Genomic DNA, 24,761 nt, shown 5'->3' with positions numbered 1-24,761 from the left:
ATCTAATTCTACTGGAAAACTTGTCTGGGCCTACAAAGAACTAGAAGACTTATAGGAACAGTAAACATGGATGTACCAAGGAAAAAATACATTCGACTAACTCAGTAAGTTCCTATGATGGTACCTGCCAATGGATGATGGGAAAGCTGGCAGTGGATGACATTTGGCAAGCCTTGGACACAGTGTGTAGTATCCTTATGGCCAAACTGGTGAGATGCAGGTAGGATAAGTGGACTGTACGGTGTATGGAGAGTTGGTCAGATCACCAGGATCAGAGAGTTGTTATCCCCAGTTCAAAGACCAGCTATGGGCCACTTACCTGGACGCATATCTCAGGGATCAATATACAGCAAATAATGTTCACCATCTTTGTAAAAGGACAAGACAATAGGACAAAGTGCAGCCCCAGCAAGTTGACAGACAGTACAAAGCTGGGAGGAGCATTTGATATGCCAGAGGGCAGGGTTTCTATTCAAAGAGCCCTTAAAAGCCTGCGCAAAAGGGCTGTCACAAATCTTATGGAGTTCAAGAAAGGTGAACGGAAAGTCATACATCTGGGATGGAATGACCCCATATACAAGCTGGGTGTTAACTGGCTAGAAAGCAGCTCTATATAGACCTGGGAGGTCTGGTGAACAGGTTGGACCTGAGCCGCCAACATGACCTTTCAGCAAAGAAGCCCATCCATATCCTGGGCTATTAAAGTGCAGCCAGCAGGTTGAAGGAAGTTGTTCTTTAACTCTATTCAGCACTTGTAAGACCACATCTGGAGGGTTTGGTCCAATTTTAGGCTCCCTGCTATAAGACAAATATTGGCCTATGTGACAGGCCACCAGAGGTGCCCCAGGATGGGTCAGGGGGCTAAAGCACGGGCCATGCAAAGAAAGGCTAAGAGAACTGGAGAGGCTGAGAAAAGTAGATGAGGACTTCTTCAGACAACAGGAAGAAGCCAGATACTCACAGGCCCTGGTCCTCACTGGGGGCTCCAACCACCCTCATATCTGCTGTAAGGAAAATACAGCAGGGCTCTAGCAACCTGGCAGATTTCTAAACTGCACTGATCACAACTTCCAGGCACAGGTGATCAAGGAGCCAACAAGTAAAGGTGCTCTCCTAGATCGGATATTTACAAACTGGGAAGAACTCTTTGTGGATGTGAAGGTCAGGGGCAGCGTTGGCTGCAGTGACCATGAGACATTGGCATTCAGCACCCTGAGAGGCAAAATCAAGGCAAAAACCGGGAACACAGCCATGCATTTCAGGAGAGCAGACTTTGGCCTCTTCGGGAATCTGCTTTGCAAAATCCCATGGAATACGGCCCAGGAAAGAAGAAGGCCCCAAGAGACCTTGTTGATGTTCAAGGATCACCTCCTCCAAGACCAAGCAAGCACCATCCCAACAAGTAGGAAATCAAAGGCAGCAGGAGACTGGCATGGGTGAGTAAGGAGCTCCTAACTGAACTCAGACATAAAAAGGAAGTGTATAAGGAGTGGAAGCTGGGACAGGACAGAGGAGTATGCTGTCTGATCTTGCCAAGATAGCACTTGGAAAGCCAAGACCGACCTGGAGTTGAATCCGACAACATTTCTGGATGTGAAGGGGAATAAGAAAGGATTCTAAAATATATAAACAGCAAAGGAAACCTAGGGAAAATGTGGGCCTCTGCTTAATGGAGTAGGGGTGCTGGTAACAAAAGATATGGAAAAGTCTAAGATACTCAATGCCTTCTTTGCCTCGGTCTTTACCAGTAAAACTGTCCTTGAGGAATCACAAGTCCCAGAAACCAGAAGGAAAATCTGGAACAAGACCTACCCTCCATGAAAGGAAAACGAGATTGAAGAGAACTTAAACAAACTGGACACAAGTTCATGGGGCATAAGAGGTTGCACCCGCAAGTGCTGAGGGAGCTGCATGATGTCATTGCAAGTTCACTGTTGAGTATCTTTGAAAGATCAAGGCAACAGGAGAGGTTCCTGAAGACTGGAGGAAAGCAAATGTCATTCCTATCTTCAAGAAGGGCAGGAAGAAAGATCCAGGGAACTGCAGGCTGGCCAGCTTCACTACAATCACTGGGAAGGTTATGGAGCAACTGATCCTGGAAGCTGTTTTTCCAAACCTGAAGCACAAGATGGTAGTTAGAAACAATCAACATGGATTTACGAAGAAGAAGCCATACTTAACCAACCTGATAACTTTATACAATGAGGTGACTGGCTTGGTGGATGAGGGGAGAGCAGTGGATGTTTTTTACCTTGATTTTAGTAAGGCTTTTGACACTGTCTCCCATAACATTCTTACATAAAAACACACAAAGTACACATTAGATAAGTGCACAGCGAGGTGAATTAAAACAGCCTGAACATCCAGGCCCAGAGGGTTGTGGTCACTGGCTTAGAGGCAAGTCATTAGTGGTGTATCCCAGGGGTCAACACTGGGGCCAATACTGTTTAACACCTTCATGAATGACCCAGAGTGCACCCTCAATGAGTACACAGACAGTACAAAAATGGGAGGAGTAACTGATCCGTAAGATCATAGAATGGTTAGAGTTGGAAGGAACATTACAGATCATCTAGTTCCAACGAAAACAATTCTGTCATTTTGAGATTGTATTGTTGTCTATGACTATCTAACGTGAGGATGTAGAGAAGACTGAGCCAGGTGCTTTTCAGAGATATGTACTGGAAGGAGAAGAACTAATGGTGTAAGTTCCAATTAGATATGAGGACAATTTTTTTTACCATTAGGGTAGTCAGCCCAGAGAGGCTACGAAATCTCTGTCCTTGGAAATATTCAAACTCAACAGGGTTTAGGGTAGTCAGCCCAGAGAGGCTACGAAATCTCTGTCCTTGGAAATATTCAAACTCAACAGCACAGGGCCTTAAAGAGCTTAATCGAATTGGACCTGCCTTAAGTGGTGTTTGGACTAAGTGTCCTCTAGAGGTCCATCTCAGGGTGTAAAGATGGATTTAAACAATGTAACTTGTCACAGATTAACATATTTGTGGAAATACTTAAAATACACGACTGTTAAATACAGGTCTGGTAAAACATATGCACAGTGGAACAGGACTGTGCAATACAAGACCAGGACCTAAAACCTGGACCAAATCTAAGTTACTCTAGATAGCTATCACTTTATCACCTGGAAGTACTGATCACCTGAGATACACTGTTTTCCTCTCTCTGAACCAGGCAAATAGTCAGAAGGACACTGTCCTGGTAACTGTTAGTGTTTTGAAGCACTCAGATGGAACACCCTACTGGCTAAACACAAAGGTTTATTGATGAAACCCCAGAAACACTTTCCACAGATTCCTTACCAAGTGTAGAAACATACAGATTGGTTTATGTCCAAAACAAAAGGGGAGGGTTAAAATGCATTATATTTTTATAGTATCTAAATGTGTCTTTGAATTCTTTGTTTGTAGTATCTTTTCCTTTACTGAATGTTGTTAACTGACCAACCTGATTTCTGCCAGCTGTCAGTGCATTTGACAGGCCAACTACATACTGAACAAAAAAATATTTCTATTTATATTTTCAAATTTGTTGCTAAATTTCTTCAGTCTTCTGCTGATCTAGTAGTTCAAGACAGGTTAGACAAAAATGCTGAAATTAATACTAACAAAAATTCACCCTCTTAATGTAGTACAGAAATTTTAGGACTTACGTGTCTGACTACAAATGGTGGCCTGGTCTCATTTTCTGATTTGCGCCCAGCAGACTCCAGGCACAGTCTTGATGGCTGCTGATGATTTTCTCTGCAGAGTTCACAGAAGCGGTCTCTAGTGTTTAGAGGAGGAGTTTGTGATTTTAAGGACCTTGTATGCCTTCCGTAGCTTTTATCCCTTTTCACTGATGTCTTGCATTGCATTAGTGATTGGTTCTTTTGTTTAGGTGATGCAGATCTTTGATTCCTTGTTCTGTTTCGGCCCTGGCAGAGAAATTCACTGCGTTACAGTTATCTAAGTAAAAACAGGTACAAGCCATTTGCGACTCCCTGCAAAGAAGACTAAGCTCTAAGCAGAAATCCTTCCAGTAGGAACTGACCATATGATAGCAGAATTTGGATCTTTGTATGTACAAATTGGAAGAATCCGTGATTCTGTGTTGGAGTGTGGCAAAGTCAAAAACAGAAAAAAGTCAGCATGGGCTCATATATACTTTCTCCTTCCACATTATCTCAGTTGCTTAACCTCTCATCTGAAATCTGAAAGATTGTTCCCTGTCTGTCACAGAGCTCAGAGAAGGATGAATTACTTCAGAAAAGAACTTGTGAGGTTAGAAAATTCAGAACTTTGGTCAAAATCTTGAAATTCTGACCTCTGTGGGAGCTTATTCAAGTAAACCTTGTAAGTATCTCAGAGATAACTTATTGGGGCCGAATTCAGCAGCTGTTACTCAAACAAAAGTACTTTATCTGCTGTGAGTGTTTTGTTCCAGCAGGGGGGGCAGAATTGTGTTCCCGCAGAATATTATCTAATAGATAATCTGTTAGATCTATAGCCACTAAACAAAGCACAGAAAGCTCTGGTAGCACTTTCTCAGAGGGGAACTAACTGGTTGCAGTTCAGTCTGGATCAGAGTACGCAATTATAAATAGGGGAAGCATGAATTCACTAAGCATGCAAAGACAAACACTGGTGAAGGCTAGATATAAACCACTGTCAGCAAAAGACAGGAGGTACTGCAATGCCATCAAATCAAGAGAATATTATCTGCTCAACTCTTACCTTCCAGAGAAAGCAATGCAAGGATTATTTGTTTTTGTGGGTTTTCCACAGAATTAATTTCTTAATATTTAGGAAATGAGAGCACCTAGGATAGCAGATAACAAACTGAGAAATGGATGGCTTTGGTTCAGTCAGTTGGATTTGCTGTTGTTACAACAAAATCTAGGACTCCTAGCATGGCCTTAAATCTTACCTACCATTGCTGCCTAAGCTATCTATATACAAAAGCAACAGTAAAGCTAGGCTCAAATATACTCAGTCAAAGGTTATAAAATTGTCATCAGGTCTGTATCCTTACCATAAATACTTACATAATTCTTTCTTCTGTGCTGAAGTGGAAGTTCTGTAATGCTTGTTCTTGTGGAGAACTCTATTTTTGGTGCTATTCCCTTAAAAAATAACAGTTAAGAGGAAAGGATTAAAAACATAATCAGTGCCTACACCTCCCCCTCAAAATCAGAACACTTCAAGTATTCTTCACTGCAACTGCAGAATCAAAAATGACTAAAAGAGGCACTGCAGCTAGAAAAGACTTGTGGCAAACTCACCAGCAAATAACAGTTGTACAGCAATTTTGCTTTGTAGAGCAGTAATTTGATTTTAGTCTTAAAGGGGAATGGAAAAAGGGAAACAGGATGTCAGTCTAAGGGTATGCCCAAATCACCTATTCCTTTACCAATATGTCATCACCTTCTTTGCCTTCAGCTGATTCTTAAGCATCAAGTTAAAAATCATACATTGTAACATTTGGTTAACCAGAGCATAAATTTCTAAATTTCTGTTCTAAATGTATAGAAAGTATTCTTGTATTAGGCAGAACTTTCTAACAGTTAGTTTTTCTTAAGTCTAGTATTTTCTATACTTGCAATTTATGCACAAACCCCCAGCTTTTCATGTGAAATAATGGCATTCACAGCTTACAGAGTAATTACATTCACAGCTTATAGAGTAATTACAAGAACTTTCTGAATGAATCAGTGCAAAATTGAGTCTTCAGGAAGGATGCTTCTCCCTGTTCAATGCTATTCTAAGCTGCAATGAACTCAGACTAATAAAATTCAAGTCAGTTTTATTGCTTCTTTTGCATAATCCAACCCATAATGCAGTGAGAGGGATGAAAATGTAATTTTTTTAGGTTGCTATTGCTGCTTCTGGAAACAACGAACCCTAGCAAGAACAGGCACTGGAAGAGTTTACAAAGATATGAAAATTAAAGACACCCAAGAGATGAGTGAGAACAGGCAGAGTGAGAAAAAAAGGCCTGTACATGAGAGAAAGAAAATAGACAGAAAGTTGGCATCCTCAAAGGCAATTGATACAAAGAAACTTGAAAACCTTTCAAGTGCCTGGCCCTTTCACATAATCTGTGGATGGACGTACATAACTGAACATAAAATTTTGCTATTAGGACTTCTAACCTGCCTATGCAGAGAGATTATTCTTACCGTCTGTGACTAACAGATTTAATTGTTAGGATAGCACACACCTGGTACCTTCTCTGAGACACTTCCATATTCAAAAGAGCACATAAGCATCTCCCTCTGCTCAAGGGGACTGAAGGGACAGTCAAACTCCAGCCCTCACGAAGTTGCTACTAAGTAGCTGAATTCCTTCCTTCTTCAGACACCTATGATAACTACCAGTTTCAGGCAACTTACTGGAAAATGAGGAGAAGTTTTCATCAGTAATTCTCTGTCTACACCTGGACATGCAGGAGTCAGCTTGCACTCTGGGAACAGAAAGTTTCGTGTATTCTCTTCATAGAATGCAAGGTTATCGCCTTCTAAAAGAACAAAAAAACACCCACAGAAAAATAGCTGTCAAGGTTATTACATGGAATTTTCATTAGCAGCTGTGCAATGTCAACTCAGTAAATTGTGAATGTCCTTGACAGAATGCTGCCTCTCTCCTGCATAATGATGCTGTCAGTAATAGGTGGTGATTGGGATATTAGAGGGCCTAGGAAGAGTGGTACAGAAATGGCATATGCCTAGCATGTTTTAAAATTATTTGATGTTGGAAATGTTTAAGACAGCAGTTCCTTTTTAGTATACTGTCCTCCTCTGTGTCAGGGAACCTTTAAGTTCACATTCTTGAGGGCCACAGCAAACAAAACCACAGAAAAACAGCAAACCCAAACCATTTGGTTCTGTATTTGTATACAAGAAAGAACATAGCAATATCAGATTTTTTTTGCCTGTGTGACTGAGACAGTAACTATTTCTCCAGCAAATGGCTTTTTTGCTTTATCTCCAGTGCTCTGACTATGCTGCACCTTATCACTTTGTCTTCTGAACATGAAATGAAGAGGGCAAAAGGGAGGGAAACAATCTATGTTCTTATTAGTTTTGAAAGATTTGGCTTAGCAGAGCAACACTGGAGTCTGATGCTGTCATTAACTTTCAAACTGTCACAAGTGCCTTGAAATATTTTGGAGATGGAGATGACTGCAAGGCTTGAAGGCAGACTACCTAGTTACAGTGTAGAGAATGTCCAAAACTCTGACAGAGAATGTACACAGATGATGTATAATGCATATTTTACAGAGTATGTATATGCATATGTTTATACACAGCGTGCTAAATCTTGGTCCAGATGATTTCTCAGTGCTTTCAGTATGACCAAGAGCCACCGCACTGGGCAAACAACTAATTATTCTAATCAGCTATCTGCAGGAATAAAATAAAGAAGGCTGATATAACATTACAACATTCCAATGTTTGCTCAGCAAATATCTCATCTTAAAATGGTGTTGAAAGACAGTCACCATTACTTTTGAAATGTATTCCCTCCAGAAAGCCAGCAAGTAGTAAACAAACATCATGTAATTTGGCCATCCAACCACACAGCATGAGACCAGCGTCCTACTAACTGAAGGCATAAGTATCCACCTATTACAAGCAAACAGCAGGTGCGCATCCCTCAGGGACAAGGCACAATACTCAGCAAGTGAAAGCTTTGGCTTTAACGAAAGCGTGGCGTCAGCACAGTGAGAGACCAAGTACACTGATGCTAATCAAGTGGGGACCTGATGCAGTAGAACCCTGCTTGGGAATGAAGCTCAAAGGAAAGTACCACAGGGATGGACAATAAAACTTGCAGCGATTAACGTGTCATACATATGCAATGTCCTGTTTTGGTCATCAGCGAACTTGCTGATGTAATGCAGGTACTGAGGTACTGTTGTCTGAATTATGAGATCTGCAGCTGGCCATCACATTGGCGCCTGTGCAAAGGTGGATGCAGATGTGGGGGGAAGCAAACTATCCTGGGTTACCATCACAACGAGATAAAACATGCTTGGGACTTTGCATATTTGGATGGAAGAAGTGAACGACCCCAGGTTACCATAACAGGGTAAGAGTGCTTGGGACTCTACAGACTGGGATGGAAAGAACCAAACTATCCCAGGTTACCAGACAATGAGATAAGCTGTGCCTGGGGACTCTACACACTTGGATGGGGGGTACGAACTATACTAGGTTACTGTGACTAAGTCTGCTTGTGCCCTACACCATGCTTGTCACTAGTTCTTCTCTTCCTTCAGAACGCCACTAACTGTGTTCTGAGTGAATGGAGAAGGTCAGCACCGCTCTGTAAAGGTAGAACAGCCAGAGACAGGATATACTTTCATAAGCGCCCACCTTAGGAGGCAAGCTATAAGGTACACCGTCAAGTACCAGGCTTAGAAACTACAGCAAGGATTTTGATTTCCTGAAATGAGAGACTAAGCTGCCCACTATGGATGGATACTATGCTATAAAAGCTGCTACTGCCTTCTCTTCGATGCATTCTGTGTCTTTACAAGAGCAAGGACACATGCTCGCTCCTAATCAGACTGAAAACAAACCTTGCAATTTGGTGATTTCTAGACAAAACAGTGGCGCAAGGAAGAAAATTTTCAGAAAAAGTTAATAATGAGAGTAACACTTCTGATCCTATTCAAAGTTTCATCTTTTCTAGTCACATGGCTTGTAAGAACCGTCTTTATGATGGATCCCAGCTTTACAATCACTCGGAAAAAACTCTTTTGTGAGCTTTTGACACTACAACAAGAAAGCAAATAGTCAGTTTTGTCATATGGGGCCTGGCTTCTGATGTAGTAAGGACAAAGGCAGGCACTGGTTCCTCTCATGAGGAATATACTTAATTTTTCTGAATATTTTTTTAATTTAGAAAGTTGAAAGAAAACAACACGTTCCACTGTATGAAAAGTAAGCAAAATCTCTAAGCTGCATATTTTTGCAGAACCAAAAAAAAAACAAAACGGGAAAAAAACTTAAGTTTGAGTCATGAAAGACATGTAGGTACTATACAGAATAAAGAACAGGTGTTCTACAGGGCCAGAATACGCCAAGGAGAATATTAAATCCTTTAGTACTTTTTACAATGGTCTCATCCCTTTTAGAGTTATTACTAACTCTAGTTAGTAATTATTACTAACTTCTCTGCCTTAATATGCACAGAGAAAATCTGCTATGCCCAGGGGACAAACAAGCATTGTATACTACACCTAGCTACATGACAGCGTGACACCCACAAAGCTTGCCTAAAAGAAATCACATGAGAAGATGAGCACTCTCTGGACTAACACAGATCACACTTTTTTTTTGGCATTGCTTAGGCTTTTATGTAGAGATAATAACAGTTTCTCTCATTTGGGTCTTTGCATCTCCTTTTTCCAGTATAACTAATTGGTTTTGAACCTAGAATAACATCATAAATAAACCTTTATTAATATCAGCAATCTTAAAAGCAAAAAGCAAAGAAGAAAGGGAAAGACAAATATCTGAAGCAAAGCATTTTGAAAAACAAACACAAAAGTACAAGCAATATTTATTACACAGGGAACATAAAGTATATTTTGAATTTGCCATAATAGAACAATAACCAATTTTAACAAATTGCGTGCAGTTTTAGAATATATACGAATGCTTCATAATCAGTGGCCTTAACAACAGCACTCATCTGCCACCCAGTGTCCATTTGCCTTTTTTCCCCATCTTATAAAACACACAATATGAAGTCTGTAGAAGACCAACAGTACTATTTGCCAAGATGAACTCTACATTATTATTCGTGTTCTATTTGAACATTACTAGCAAACTAGACCACTATTAAAACAAGAAAATCAGAGTAAAGAAAATAAAGCAACATGACTGATCCTAACAAATTATTCAATGTGTCCAGTCAGAAGAGGCATTCTTTTCTCCTCAAGTGTGTACCCAAGAATGTACAGGAAGTGATGGAGTAGAAAGAAATAACATTGGAGGAGGTCCTGAAACTTATGAGGGAGAGAAAGCTGAGGGGCATGGCATATAACAACACCTACTAATATTCTTTCCAGTCTCAAATTAACTAGCATGTGGGAAAATACTTACTTGTCTATTACCTGAAGACACAAGCTGAGTTAATTCCAACCTCATGACGTTACCTGGAAGATAAAAAATAAATTATAGCAGTGTGGCTGAATAACTAGAATAGATTTACTGTTTACTCCTGGGACACTAATCAAAGACTCACCTTACAGGAAGGGATGGAGGAAGGACAGCAAAGGAAACAGAAGAGCAGACAAAAGACAGAGGAGAAAGAAGACAGATGCAGAGCTAGTCCATTATAACTGGCAATATTCTACTTTGGTTCCTTGAGTATTTATTCTAATATTATTAATATTAGAATAGAAACACACAAGAAAGAAATATCAACACAAGGTAACTCTCTGTGGTTAACATCAGATGGATTTATAGGGCAATGGGATACTCAGTGGCTTCTGACTTGACCTTCTGTTGACTTTACAGGAGGGCCTTGCTTCGGAACGACAAAAACCTGAGACCCAGCAAGGACAAAGGAATGCTAACTGAATTAAAGGTAAGGGATGAAATCTTTTTAAATTAATACAACACCTGCTCCTGTAGGTATGACTGAAAAAGTCTGGCCAAAGGTTACTTGCAATGATGAAACAGAATGTAGACAGACAATTATCATAAACAATTTTTTTTTCTCCCCCCACTCCCTTACAAACAATAAATATGATTTTGGCTTTTAAAAGACAGCCTAGTCATTAAATTCATGACATGCCACAGACTTCAAAATAAGAACTGCTGATGGAAAAAATAAAAAGCAGACCTCTCAGGTTAGCCTAGTGTTACATTAGGTGTCAAAATGCAGCCTGGCCTAAGAACAGAAAAATCATGTAATTGACTCAAGGGGAGGTAGTAGAGGCTGACACTCAAATGGCTCAGTTCAGAGCAATGCACAAGGGCAACAATGTATACCAGATCACATACTTTAGAAAGACAGTCAGACAAGAAGACAGACAGACTATGTGAATACATGGATCTACTTCATCATTTTTAGCTATTCAACTACTCAAGCATTTTAAAAATCATACTTACTTTCAAGCATTTCAGTTACTGCAACAGGATCTATGGCACTTTCAAACACCTTCAGGAAAACAGTAAGAAGTAAACAAACTCATTATAACACCAAATAATTTAACAATCTACAATTCATAGGAATAATTTAATACCTATTCAAAATATTTCCCCTACTCTTTGTCAAGCTGCTATTAAGCAATAATACTATATATCTATGTTTGTGTACTTTAAGATGTCATTTACATTTTTAAAGTTATGCAATATTTCGGAAAAAATACTTTAAAGCTGAAAATGCGTATTCATCCATGTCTGCATCAACTTCAGAACAGTTTGTACTTTGTAGGAAAAATTGCCATGTTTACAGTACCTTAAATGCAATTCTAAGAACTGTAAAACAGCAGAACCACAAATACAATTAGGAAATTTATGTTTGGAAAACACTTGAATTCTTGGCAAATCCTACAGGACACATCCCAAAAGAAAAAATTAAAAGCCCTAACTGCAAGCACCTTAAAGCACAGGTAAATCTTCCACAGGGATCATAGACAAATGAGAAGGTGTGAGGAAGTTTTCCTGTATGGTTCTGTGTCTTATGTAAAGATTGTCCAAATATCTTACAAAAATAAAATCATTAAAGATATCATCTATGAAATGTCTTAAGAAATTCAAATGCATTTGCCTGTATTTAGCTCTTGTCTATTTTACTAAAATGAATTATGTCTTATCCTCTTCTCATGACTTGGCATGAAATTCTGACCTCTTTGAAGTAAATGGCAACTTTACTACTTATTTTATTTGTGCATTCACGCTGGACTTTCTACCTATCTAATGAAGCTGCCCTCAGCTGCATCCCACTTATTTTATCAATATTTGCTGCTTTTTTTTTTGGTTGTTTTTTTTTTTCCAAATGTGCCAACATCCTTCTTCAAACAATATCAGTGTTTTCAGACAATATTTTAGCAACAGTCTTCTTTTGAGAGGGCTGTGCAAAGTCATGTTTTCCCTAAGAAAATATGTTGCTTCATGCTAGTTAACACCTACTAAGGAAGGTCACAGGCACAAAGCCACATTACTGTGAGGTAAAACAAAAGATGAACTTATCTAACAACATCTACTTCATGATAATTACTTTGATGCTCCTCTTATAACTAGGTAAATGTATGAGAAACTACGCTTCTATAGAAGTGGGTTATATTACCCGCTTCTGGTCAGAATGCACCTATGGTCTTTTATTTACTGAAGAGTGGTGTGTTCTGAGCTGCGTTCGCCTTGCAGCAGGGTAAAGGCCTTAATGAAAATTATACTTTGTAGCTTTCAGTTGTATTAACTATGTAGCTCTTCACTTCTGTAAATAAAAACCACAGCGGGAAAGGGAAAGTAATTATAACCCTCAAGGAAAGGCCTCTTGTGAGCCATGTACAAAGAATTTTAGAGAAACAGACAGGTAGAGTGGTTTGAAAAAGAGTGGCGTCTGAAAGAAAGAGATAAGAAAGTGTTCCTCTGTCATGGTTTAGGCTGGGATGGCCACTAAAGGAACAAGAGATGCTCTCTGTTAACCTCTCTTCTCAGAAGAGAAGAGACAGAATAAGGGAGACAGGCTTATGGGGTGAAAAGAAACTAAACTACTTTCATGAAACATGAAACTAAAACTATTAACAACAAAAAGATAATAATAAGAAAACAATGAAATGTATATAATATATGCAAAACCAATATCAAGCTCCCAGAATAACAATCGCATCACTGGCAGGCACTGGGAAAGTCCCAGACTGGACTCAGTGACAGATGGGAACTGGGTTCAAGAATGCACAGATCAGGATTAAAGGCAGAACGACAGAGTCCTGCTCGGATGCTGGCCATTGAAGAAAGAGAGTTGACCCTTTGATCCCTCAGTTTATACTGAGCATGGGGCTGATGGGATGTAATACCCCGTCGGTCAGTTTTGGGTCACCTGTTCTGTCCACCCCTCCCTGCAGGTGCTATCCCTCTATGCTCTTCCACTTCTGACCCTCCAACGGGGCACATAACAAAGTTAGCTGAACTTGGTTGCTGTAGCAATAAGTATAATCAAGGGCCTCTCTGCATACCGTTCCTTGGCATTAACTATAAACATCAGGCCTTATCACCCTGGAAGCAGACACTGTCTGAAAAATAAGCCCTTAATTTCAGAGTGCAGTTAGTTAGAAGAGACTTAACCGAAAAGTAAAATTACCGAAAGGAAAATTGGTTCTGTTACACCTCAAATCAGGACATCCTCTAAACTTTGTCTGTTCCTGTTTTGCAATGGCTTCAGCAAGGTTTTGCTTGTCAATAGACATAGCCATTCTGTCTTACACCATTTTTTTAAAAACAGTTTTCAAACACAAAGTACCATTCACCAGAATCACAACCAATGAGCATACAGTAGAGTACAGTAAAAACACACTGAAGACTCCTGTTCTCATTTGTTCCAGGTGTTACGGTGGCATGTATAATGGCAGAAAAACCTATCTTTTGTCTATCACTTACTTTGATCTCATTTACATTACTGCCATGATGACAAAAATTCTGAATAGATGACAGCCATATTAGAATTGAGGTAACATACTGCTTCCAGAGCAATCATGTCTGAAACAGAATAAATTCAATTACCCTCATATACACTGTTGCCATTACCGAGATTAGGTAAGAACTGTTCATGGGAGAGATGATGTCTCATAACAACTGCTGTCAAAGCTCCAGACCATAAAATTTTAAAGAAATGTTAAAATCTATTCAGTTCCAGGAATGGGCCTAGTACTTCATCTTAGTATGTTGAAATGCATGTGAAACAAGAATAACCTATCAGTTGTAGAGGAAAATAAGATTATGCATGAATTACAGCTTGCACAATGCATGAAACATTAGACCTTCTAGCCCAAGGCACCTGAAAAATGAAAGTTACCTTTTCAAAGCACATCTTCTCATAAAACAAGAGAGGGAAAACAGGAGGAAGGCATTCTGTCTCTTTGTGTTGACCCAAGATACACACACCAAGAAAAACATCATGTTTCTCAAGCAGAAACACACGAGGACATGTAACCTTTGGAAAGAAAAAAATACATTCCCATGAGACTCCTTAGTCCAGTCTTACACCCACACAACAGTCCAAGCCTACAGGACTCAATCTCAGAGGGGACTCAGCAGGCCCTTGGCTTTATTACTGATGATCTCAAAAGGGTGCCAGATTAAGCTCTGTCATTAGGAGTTCTCTCATTTTGTATTTTGGCCTTTTTTTTTTATCATCTCATGTAACAGGGACTGATTTCATAGACCTTAGCATTACACACAACAGAAACATTTGATACCTACAAGGAAATGAATGAGTGAAAACGACCATTTTTTATTCTTACATCTGATGAGAAGATCTGTTATGAGCAACATATTAGTATTATCCATTTGCATAACAGCAGTAATACCCTTCATTAAATAAACATCACACAGCAAGAACTTCTTCACGTTTAATTTAACCTTTTCCTTGCACACTCTTTCTAGCAGACTTTATGCCTGCAACTCCAAAGAACCAGTAAGTGTCTCCTGTTTGGAGGAAGAGCTAAATAACCGATGGATGAGAAACTACGGCTACAAGGAAGGTGTGTTTTAATCTGCACAGGGGTATTATCACTGCAAAGGTACAACCTCATTTTACGTTAACTTCCATTTCCATTACGTTAACTTCATCCAAGCTGTGAAAAACTAAACAGCTCCCCAGGAGCTCTTAGAACTGAAGGCGCGCTCACAGGTATACATACACAAATATTCAAACACAATATATGTATATAAATATACATATAGAATCATAAAATGGTTTGAGTTGGAAGATAACTTAAAGATCATCTAGTTCCAACCCCGCTGCCCTGGACACCTCCCACTAGACCAGGTCAGTCAAAGCCCCATCCAGCCTGGCCTTGAACACTTCCAGGGATGGGGCATCCACAACTTCTCTGGGCAACCTGTTCCAGTGTCTCACCACCCTCACAGTAAAGAATTTCTTCCTAATATCTCATCTACATCTACCCCATGCACACATACACACATAAGACAGGATATATGCAGGCGCACACCTGTTCATATACAGATTGTGGCATGGTGCGGCACCTCAGGGTCCCGGAACAACGGCGGTAACAAGTTTCCACCCCCCCGCACCGGTTGTCTGGGCCGCCCCGCCGCTCCTCGCTCCCTCCCTCCTACCCCGGCCGCCCCGCTCTGCTGCGGCCTCACCGCCTGCACCTGCAGCTCCACCACCACTTTCAGCGCCATCCGGGCGGTTGGGCCGGGGCTGGGCGGGACGACGGCCCTACTGGGCCCGGCCCGCGTTGCCACGGCGACGGCGGCGTCCTTCCATCCCCACGACGGCCCCTAAGGGCTCCTGCGCACCCGCGCGGGCGCGTCCTCTTTTAATTTTTTTAACAATACACACACACACACATATATATATACACGCACACACACACATACACGTATAATTTGTCAGCGTCCTGCGGTAGCCTCCAGGGAGGGGGCCGGCCCTCCGCCGGGCCGGAAGAGGCCCGACACAGGGTACTCCGAGCGGGGACACACGCGGCAGCGCCTCGGCGCCATCACCGCCGGCCACGCCACCGCGCTCTACCGGCGGCCGGGCCCGGCGGGGAGTGCTGCGGAGTTTCGCTCGCCCTCCCGCGGCGGCGGCGGCGGCGGCGGAGCAGGGGGGCGGGCCCGGCGGCCGGGCCCTTCGCGGCGCGGCCCGAACGGCGCAGGCTCCGACCCGCCTCGGCTGCCGGAAGTGTTGCGCTCTGCCTCACTTCCGGTGAGGTGTGTGAGCGCGGCGGGCGGCGGGGGACGGCGTTCGGTCGGGATGGCGCTGTGGCTCCCGCGCTCCCGGGACGGCGACCCTCCGTCGGAGGAGGACGAGGAACGGGGGCGGGCTCCCGCCTCCAGTCGGCGCCTGCAGGAAGTACAGGTACATCCATGCCCCCCCCGCCCCCAACCCTTTCATCCACCCCGGTACCTCCCGCCGCTTCACGACCCCCGGTAGCGCAGCTCCCCCCCGTCCCCGGAGCCAGCCGGTGCCACGGGGGTACGGGGGGGACCGAGCAGCCCGGTCTGTTGTCGGGGCGGAGGGGGCCGCTCCCCGCTGGCGTCCGCTTCGCCGCCCTGCAGGGGCCGGTGCGCTGCCGCCGCCACCGGGGGTGGGGAGTGTTGGGGGGGGTTGTCTGGCGTCTGCCGCCGCCCGTGAGTAACAGTTCCACGTTTGGCAAGTGATGTGGAAGGAGCTGGGCTGAAGTTATCTCGGTATCTCCGTGTCTAAAAAGCAGATGCGTAGGCGGTGCGTTTCTCTGTCGGCTAGGGCAAGTCGGCATGTTATAAATACCTTGTCAGGAATTCTGTGTGTCCTTGCAAGAAGCTGCCCTTATGTTAGTTTTCCAAACAGTGAAATTTATCACCTTGTTATTGAAAAAAAAAAAAAATAAAAAACCGCTGCAATTTCCAAACAAAGTTGGCACAAGAACTTTGATGTACCTGCATTAAAGTTTCCTTCAAATAAGCTTTCAGAACTTGTGTTATCCTTCATGTCCCTCTGCCAGAGGTTATCAGCATCACGACTTTTAAGTACAGCACTAGAAGGCTGAGGAGCTAATGTGTATGGATATTTTTTTTCTCTGCTTGGTGGGAAGGCATGGCATGTGCTTTAGAGGATAATTTCTGAAGTTACTGAGTGTGAATTCCCAGCTCACACCCAGAAGTAATGTAAGCACTGCTGCTTAAGAGGTCAGTTTTCTCTCCCACCTGTGAGTGGTGACCTCCTCAATAGATTTGACCAAAAGGAGCATATGCTTGTGCTGGGCCTCAGCCACTTCATAACTTAAATTCCGCTTTCACTGTCAGTTCAAGGGAAGATGTTGGCCATCTGTTGGGTACTAATCCGTATTGGAATGCAGGCAGCAGCCCTTCCTTTACTGTTGTTATCTGACATCACAAAACTGATCCTTTCTTCTCAGAAGTATATATTCAGGGTATTCTCACAATCAGCTGTAGATAGCGTTCCAGCCCAAAGATAGCCAGAGGGGTTTCAGCTGTGTCAAAAGTATTTTTACAGTCTGGAGGCAATTACTGATAGTGGTACGTGATCCGTGATTTTGCAAATGCAGGACACTTGCAAAACGTTAAGACATTTTGCAAATGTCTTAACAAAGTTAAGACAGTTTGAATTAAAAAATCTGTTTTTATAAAAACATCTAGCTGTACAATACCAAGCTTCATCACTCCCGCAAATATAGTACTGCATATCTGCCTTCCAGGTGCATTATCTTTGGGATTTATGCCTGTCTGCTCCTATATAAACTGTAAACTGTAAATTTCCCCTCCATAAATAGCATGTCTTGATTTTCTTCACAGACGTACAGCCAAGGGATTGAATTAGCCTGCCAAAAAGAAAGAGAGTTCGTGAAGCACTCTGTAGAATGCACATGGAACCTAGCGGAAGCCCAACAAAAACTTGGTAGCTTAGCACTGCATAATTCAGAATCCTGCAATCAGGAATCTGCTAAAGCAAAGACTGAAGCCGCAGAGTTGAGATGGAGAGAGGAAGAGTGGAGAAGAAAAGAAGAAGCTCTAAATCAGAGGGAAAGACACAATCTATGGAACACAGATCTTGTTAGTAAGGAGGTATTTAATAAGGTATGACCCATATCAGTGTGCATGAAAACAATTTTTAGCCTCTTTTCTTCATTCCAGTTGTTACTAGTCTTGTCTTCTGTGTCCAGTACAGTACAAAACCACAGTCTGTGTTAAATGTTTTTTTGTTTGTTTCTTATTTTGCCTCATGAAAGGGAGCAAGCTGCACTCATACAACAAAACTGGATGACATTTCTCTTCCAGAAGGGCAGATCATGACCCCTTGCATGGGTCATCTAGGTATTAGATATGAGCCAGCGATGTGCACTTGCAGCCCAGAAAGCCATGGTCTGCATAAAAAGAAACGTGGCAGCAGGTCGAGGGAGGTGATTCTGCTCTGTTGAGACCCCACCTGGAGTACTGTGACCAGCTCTGTTAGACTAGGTCCAGAGGAGGGCCACAAAAATGATCAGATGGCTGGAGCACCTCTTCTGTGAAGAAAGGCTGAGAGAGTTGGGGTTGTTCAGCCTGGAGAAAAGAAGGTGCTGGGGAGCCCTTACTGACCTTATTGTGGCCTTTCACTACTTAAAGGGGGCTTACAAGAAAGATGGAAAGAGATTTTTTTTATAATGGCCAGTAGTGATAGGACAAGGGGCAATGGTTTTAAACTGAAAGAGGGTAAATTTATATTGGATATAAGGAAGAATTTTTTACAGTGAACTTTTTTACTATGAGGGTAGTGAAGCATGGGAACAGGTTGCCCAGAAAAGCTGTGGATGCCCCACCCATGGAAGCAATGGAGGTCAGCCTGGATGGGGCTTTGAGCAAACTGATCTAGTGGAAGATGTCCCTGCCATGGCAGTGGAACTACATGATTTTCAGAAGTCCCTTCCAACCTAAACCACGCTATGATTCTAAGTAGCACAAGTATTGCCAAATGCGCTGAACAATAGTTTCCTCACATGAAGAGTGTGCTTTTCTACTGTGCCAAATTCTTAAAATGTGAAACTGTTAGTTTGCCTCTAATAGTGACTACAGTAATACAGATTATTTAGCACAAACTTTTTTTTATAGTAGAATCTCAGGTTTGATTTCACAATTTAATTTGAACAGCTAGCACATCTCCTAATTTAGCTGCATCCAGGCTGCAATGTACATGATTTTCATTGTTGACAGATCAGTAAGTTTCTACCTGAGGATAGAAATTTTTCAGAGTTCTTTGGTCAGTATACTATAATGAGACACTTAAACTCTATTATTAGGAAATGTGCTTTTTTAAGGAAAACCTTCTCAAGTATATGGCATGACCCTATATATCACAAAAAGGTATGTCTCAAGTTTCTATGATAGTAAAATTTTTCTGTTCCTCAGAGTTTTATTAATCAAAAGAGAAAAGAAGTAGAAGATGAAGATGTGTCTGAACCACGTATGCAAAAACATGAACAAAAGATTAGACACTTTGGTGAGTGTGTTTTTTCCAACACTTTGCGGTTCAAACTTTGACAGAATTTGCGTAGGTTGGCTCCTTGCTGTACAGAGTGAATGCTAACAAATTTAAGACCTGGCTAACAGACTGCTCATCTTTATTTTATCAGGACAGTTAATAATTTCAAAGCGAAGTAAGGTGTAAATTGTAGAAGATTGTTAGTGCCTGTGACCAATAAGAGCTTCAATTTAAAAAATAAAATTAATACTTGAATGAGCTTAAGCCCTGAAGACTAAAGCTCTAGAAACTTTTTCTGCTGCTCAGTGGGAAAGGGCAGGGACATTCATGGAAGTGCAAGTCATGTGTATAAAAGTGCATAGGATTGTCCATAATTGTCTCCTTTAAAAAACTGTTTTTCTGGTGGCTATTAAGCTACAAGGGTAATGACTGATTGAAGGGAAATGTCTATAAATGCCTGCTGAGCGTATGTGTGGATAGAATTGTGTGCTTCTTAACATTATTATCCACTAGGTGTCACTTCAGTTCTGTCATAATTGTTGAACCCAATTAAGCAGAAAGCTGATCTTGTAATGTAGTCTGAAATTTTGATGGTTCTCTGAAGTGCTTTCCATTCTTAGTTACAGGCTGATGTCAGAATACGATATAGTACAGCCATATTTGGAATTCCAGAACAATCAAGAACAGGACTGAGTTGGCAAAATTAATTCTTTGTACAAACTCGTTGTTACTAAGCTATTTGGCTTCTAAGGATCTTAAACAGTTTTAAAGGGTTTTTAGCCCTGTTAGCCTTAGCAAACCTTGCAAGTACCAAGCTGAGGCACAATACTGTCAGAGTATGCAAACAGCAGTGATAAACACAGGTTCTCTCAAATACCTTAACTGCTAAGTGTAAGGATAGTGGAATCAGAAGACGTCTCCCTGCTGTGCATTTCAGCAGAAAAAAATCATCTTATTTGCAGGCTTCCTAGCTAAGAGTTGAGCAAAATTACTTTGTTGTCTAAATTCAGATTAAGCCGTTACAGAAACAACCTTATTATTCTGTGAATCTGTGATTATTAAAGAAATTCATCAATTTTTTTGTTACCTTCTAAATGCAAAGCCATGTTGTTACTTTAATTCAAAATATGTAAATCCATTGTAAAAAGGGACAGTACATTAATGCTCTTTCAAGTCTCCTGTTGCGTGCTGGCTGCTGCCAAGGGGTAGTGTGGACTTGGCTAGCCATACTGCATGAGTCCCGTTTCTGGATCCTGCTCTGGCTTCCAAGCAATAAAGAACCTATTCATGATAGCTCTCTTGAAAACCACAAAAAGAAATACTAGCCATTGCTTTCTCTTTAGGCGTGCGTTTGTTAGAATTAAGATTAGCTTAGGTCATTACTACTGAATTATCTTTAGCCCAGTTATAATTATACACTGATAGACAGTTAAAGCTGTACATCTGTTGCCAGTACCTGTTGCCAGTAATGACTTGACTGTCAGTGATACATGAAGGACAATTTTAAGAAGTGGTCTGAGTATTGAGTTATGATTTTTAAACTCAGCTCTTCACAGGAAGGTAGCTTCATGCTATCAAAATTCAATCTTCTGGTTAAGTTTCCAATACTGATGTGGCTTTGCTTTTTGAGATCAAGCTGTTCCTGTAATTAAATTCAAATTTCCTAAAAACCTAGCAAATCATGTGTTAGAAGCACTTTCATTTTTGACAGATTACACGTTCTTTTCTTTGCATTCTTATTTGCAAACATTTAGAGGATTCGTGTTTGTCAGAATCACAGAAGGTAAATCTCTATCCATGAGCTTTTTACACTATTTGATGATGTAACTAGTAGATACCTACACTGCTATGTTAGTGTGTATGATAGCCAATGAAAAATAACATCAACGATTCTAGAGATGCATTAAAATATAGGAAATTTTGACTGTTAAAATCTACTTTTAGTATTTCAAAGTCTCCTGGCAGTGCTTTCAGCGTTGGTTAGATGTATAAATAAACCCTCCAAATTTAGCTGCATGCTGCCATTCTGAGGTAGTGAATTGCAAAGGTGTTATATATACAGGGGTATTAATGCAAGTAACTTCTTTGCTGCATTAAATCATTTATTCATTTAGAATATCTTAACTATGTTTCTCTTATTAGGTATGCTGAGCAGATGGGATGACAGTCAAAGATTTTTGTCTGATCACCCGTATCTTGTATGTGAAGAAACATCTAGGTATCTCATGTTGTGGTGTTATCATCTAGAAGCTGAACAGGTATGACAAAGATGTTTAAATTGTTTGAAAGCATACATTTTCCCACTTACACTATAGAAAAGCTGACCAACTTGATTAGCTGTTTAACTGTTCTTCCCACCCTCTCTCTACTTTATAGTGCATTCTCACGTATCTGTCTAGTTATAGCTAATTATCAGTCCCCTTGCTTCTGTGAGCATCAGTTCTTATCTGTTTAGGAAGTAGAACAAAAGGAAATTATGCTGAATTTTAGAAATATAATCACAGGAAATATCTTTAAATCATAACTTTAACTTTTTTATTTTCTTTTTTTTTTTTTCCCAGAAAAGAGCTCTCATGGAGCAAGTAGCACACCAAGCAGTTGCAATGCAGTTTATTATAGAAATTGCCAGAAGCTGCAACGTGGATCCAAGAGGGTGTTTTCGTCTCTTTTTCCAAAAAGCCAAAGTAAGTCAACTAGGGTAATGATGGGAGAAACCCTTGATGCTGTACCAGGGACCAGTGTTTTAGAGGAGGCTTCTTCCTAACCATAAGAGGCTAAATATTTTATTGACTGACTTAGGCTTATGGGAAAGTGTTTTGTTAGCAATTCTTTTCTAGACAGAATATTTTGGTGCAATTCCAATTCTGAAAGTGAACGTTTAGTGGATTTTGCTGATCCCAGAGGGACAACAAGGGTGTTATAGACAAGTAATAACTAAATAACAACAGCAGACATAGACCAGTCTAAGGACTGATTTTTGGCTAATTACACCCGTGTTTTCACAGCGTACCTATGCACTGCCACAACTTGCCATTTCATCTGCAGATCACAGCGGGGCCCAGCAGTGTCCGTTTCTCATTACTGAAACAGGGCAATCCAGAGCTATGCAGGAGAAATGCGGAAGACTGAAACTGTGGTTTGCCGTAGACTATTCTGTTAATCAAGACTCTGATGGCTCTCAATATTTCCTAAAGGAGTTCAGTTTAAGTGCGAGTCAGCTTGTGCTTTACTTTTGTCCAGGGTGCTGCTACAACAAGCACCTGTTCTTCTAAGAGTACTAGCTTCTGATTTGAAATAAGGGAACGGCTAACACTAGATTTACTTCTACATGTCCTTAGATAAATCAATTACTTTGATTCTACATATAAATACTACAGATTGTCTTAAAAAGAAATCTACCTTAAATTTAATTTTAAATTGACTAACACTATTCTTGAGTTGTTCACAGTTGTTATCCCCAAAGGATAAAACATGCCTTACTGTGTCGGGTTTTTTCAGCGCTCTGTATGCTTCCAACTCAGAAGTAAATCTGTCTGAAATGCAAATATTTAATTTTTCTCTTTGCAGACAGGAGAAGGCTATTTTGAGGCTTTTAAAAATGAACTCGAGGCATTCAAGACGAGAGTGAGAATCTGGTCACAATCGCATGGCTTTCAAACTATGCTACTACATGATCTCAGTGTCAATCCTGGTCTTGTAGGAGAGCTGACATCTTTTTCACCGGTAGGTTTGTTATTTCTAGAAATTAATTTAACTAAAGTAGGAATAGGTCCTGCCTTTAGAAGTTGTACCTTTCGGAAATATAAACAGGATTATTCCTAGAACTGCTAGTGCTCAGGATATTATCAGTATGCAAGGCATATATGAGCCTTCTTTTTACATACTGGAATTCAGAAAGCAACAGCGTAAGGTCAAAAGCAGATGTTAGTTCACTGCCTTTACATTTTCATGTTTAAAATAAACACTGCATCATGAAACTGATCAGATGCTAGAATTGTATTTGCAGTCTTTACCACAAACAGTGAAGTGAGCTTTCAGTGTAAAATGACTGTTCGTGGGATCATTCAGGTAAGTCAAGCCTAAGGGAAGTCTCCTGTTGTTATAAAAGGAAACTGAGGGTACTTAAGTCTTTTATTACAGTACTAGTGATGGCCACATTCTAGAATGAAGAAGCAATTACCTATTAGGTAATAGGGAAGGACTCGCAATTGAAACTACTTATTTGAAATAATTTGATTAAAGTACCTCTCAAGTATGATCCAACAGCTGAATTTTAAGTAAATATGCAGTCAAGTGCTAGAAATATTGAGACCAAATACAAGCTATGCCAGCAAATTTAGAGAATTCTTACCACGGTGTGAAAATATTGGTTGATGAATTTTTCAGAGCTTATTTCCTTATTGCAAATTTGTCTTAAGATGGACAACAGGCAGAGTCCAACTTAAGCTAAAAGCTCTCCCCCTCTCCCCCTCTCCCCCTCTCCCCCTCTCCCCCTCTCCCCCTCTCCCCCTCTCCCCCTCTCCCCCTCTCCCCCTCTCCCCCTCTCCCCCTCTCCCCCTCTCCCCCTCTATACAGTTATGGAGAATTAAGCTGTCAATTTTTCATCTGTTGCAGAACACAGGTGATCTACAAGGTTCCATAAACACAGAAGACTGCAGTTTAAACTCTGTGATACAAAGAGATGAAGAAGAATCCAAAATGATGGACACAGTATAGTACTCTTAAGACTGAGGCCAAGTACTCTTTTTTTTTTTTCTTTGGTTTTTTTTTCTTTTTAAAGAAACCAACATGGCTATTTTCTTGACACTTATTTTTCTGGGTACTGCACTTTATTTTTGCTGTCAGATTTTTTTGTTGTTGTTGTTTTTTGGTTTTAGCTGGGAAGGGATTTTGAAGGGTGGGTAATTCAGAAAAACTTCTAATATTGTTTGAAAATGTGCTGCTAGGTTTTTGGTTGTCTGTGAAGAGCAGGGTTCTCATATTGCCGAATGTGAAACTGGATGTGTTTTCTGCTACTAACCTTGCCTTTCATGACTTTAGAAATTAAAGTATGAAAAAAAAATCTGCACAAGTACAATGTTTACAAGAAGTGGTAGATTCTTGGTAGAATCTGCTATTGTTTTACTACAGACGTGGACATGTTTTAATCTATGAATATTGGAGATCACAACTGTATTCATGCTACCGTGCTGACATTATAAGCTCTCAAATTTGGTTATCACTAATAGCAATAAATCATTATCTGGTATCAGTATTTCAGATCTGAATGGGTTAGATTAAAACACTGGCTGTCTACCTCTGCTAAGGGGATTTAAATGTTACATTGTGCTTTCATTAAACATAACTTGGTTTTATCCTAAAACGTAAGCAATGCTTGTCTACATCTGAGTGCTGGGTTGTGTGATTTCTGAGAGTCTGACTCTTTTCTTGTTCATAAGGCTAACTTCGGGTTGTTTTTTTTAAACCAGGTCTCTTTACGGGGAGAAGTACTGGATGGAGGGAACTTGAGGTACAAGGGTTAGGCGAAGACTTCAGTTTAAATAACAAGCTTTGTCACAGTTCATATAGGGTAAGGTGTCTTGCAGGGTTTGA

At 40.8% G+C, this 24,761-nt stretch overlaps 2 protein-coding genes across 8 annotated transcripts in view; one reads left to right on the top strand and one right to left on the bottom strand.

The window, feature by feature from the left end:
- The window catches only part of SPATA6L (spermatogenesis associated 6 like), a 42,982-nt gene extending 27,424 nt beyond the window's left edge, over positions 1-15,558 (bottom strand). For 5 of the 6 annotated variants that reach the window (XR_008464002.1, XR_008464005.1, XR_008464004.1 and 2 more), the window contains exons 1-7: positions 15,353-15,558; positions 14,037-14,174; positions 11,132-11,180; positions 10,129-10,170; positions 6,395-6,519; positions 5,048-5,125; positions 3,674-3,937 (exon numbers count right to left, since the gene is read on the bottom strand). Coding sequence is in view for 2 of the 6 variants with exons in the window: in XM_054187057.1 (XP_054043032.1) it covers positions 3,674-3,937; positions 5,048-5,125; positions 6,395-6,519; positions 10,129-10,170; positions 11,132-11,180; positions 14,037-14,174; positions 15,353-15,391 (735 nt within the window). In the remaining 4 variants the exon portion in view is untranslated. The remainder of the gene's footprint in view (positions 1-3,673; positions 3,938-5,047; positions 5,126-6,394; positions 6,520-10,128; positions 10,171-11,131; positions 11,181-14,036; positions 14,175-15,352) is intronic. The other variant, XM_054187058.1, reaches the window with a different exon arrangement.
- A 339-nt stretch (positions 15,559-15,897) lies between these two features.
- CDC37L1 (cell division cycle 37 like 1, HSP90 cochaperone) lies at positions 15,898-24,536 on the top strand. Of its 2 annotated transcripts, none has more exons than XM_054187060.1 (7): positions 15,898-16,070; positions 17,507-17,788; positions 19,097-19,187; positions 21,312-21,427; positions 21,731-21,853; positions 22,175-22,376; positions 22,737-22,886. In XM_054187060.1, exons 1-7 carry the CDS (start codon positions 15,966-15,968, stop codon positions 22,754-22,756), a joined length of 939 nt encoding a protein of 312 aa, XP_054043035.1. In that variant the 5' UTR covers positions 15,898-15,965; the 3' UTR covers positions 22,757-22,886. The 2 variants fall into 2 exon arrangements, with proteins under 2 accessions (XP_054043035.1, XP_054043034.1); XM_054187059.1 differs by lacking the exon at positions 22,175-22,376 and adding an exon at positions 23,784-24,536 and having other exon boundaries at positions 15,903-16,070; positions 22,737-22,892.
- The last annotated feature ends 225 nt before the right edge of the window (positions 24,537-24,761 follow it).

The sequence above is a fragment of the Rissa tridactyla genome, chromosome Z (assembly GCF_028500815.1).
Source record: "Rissa tridactyla isolate bRisTri1 chromosome Z, bRisTri1.patW.cur.20221130, whole genome shotgun sequence".
Classification (NCBI taxonomy): Eukaryota; Metazoa; Chordata; class Aves; order Charadriiformes; family Laridae; genus Rissa; species Rissa tridactyla.
The sequence above is the reverse complement of the archived record's forward strand: the minus strand, read 5'-3'. Positions and strand labels throughout refer to the sequence as shown.

Coding starts and splice junctions, on each gene's coding strand:
- CDC37L1 (XM_054187059.1), top strand. CDS start 15,966: ATGGCGCTGTGGCTCCCGCGCTCCCGGGACGGCGACCCTCCGTCGGAG. Junction 19,188..21,311: donor ACAAAAGATTAGACACTTTG/GTGAGTGTGTTT, acceptor TTCTCTTATTAG/GTATGCTGAGCAGATGGGAT. Junction 21,428..21,730: donor ATCATCTAGAAGCTGAACAG/GTATGACAAAGA, acceptor TTTTTTTCCCAG/AAAAGAGCTCTCATGGAGCA.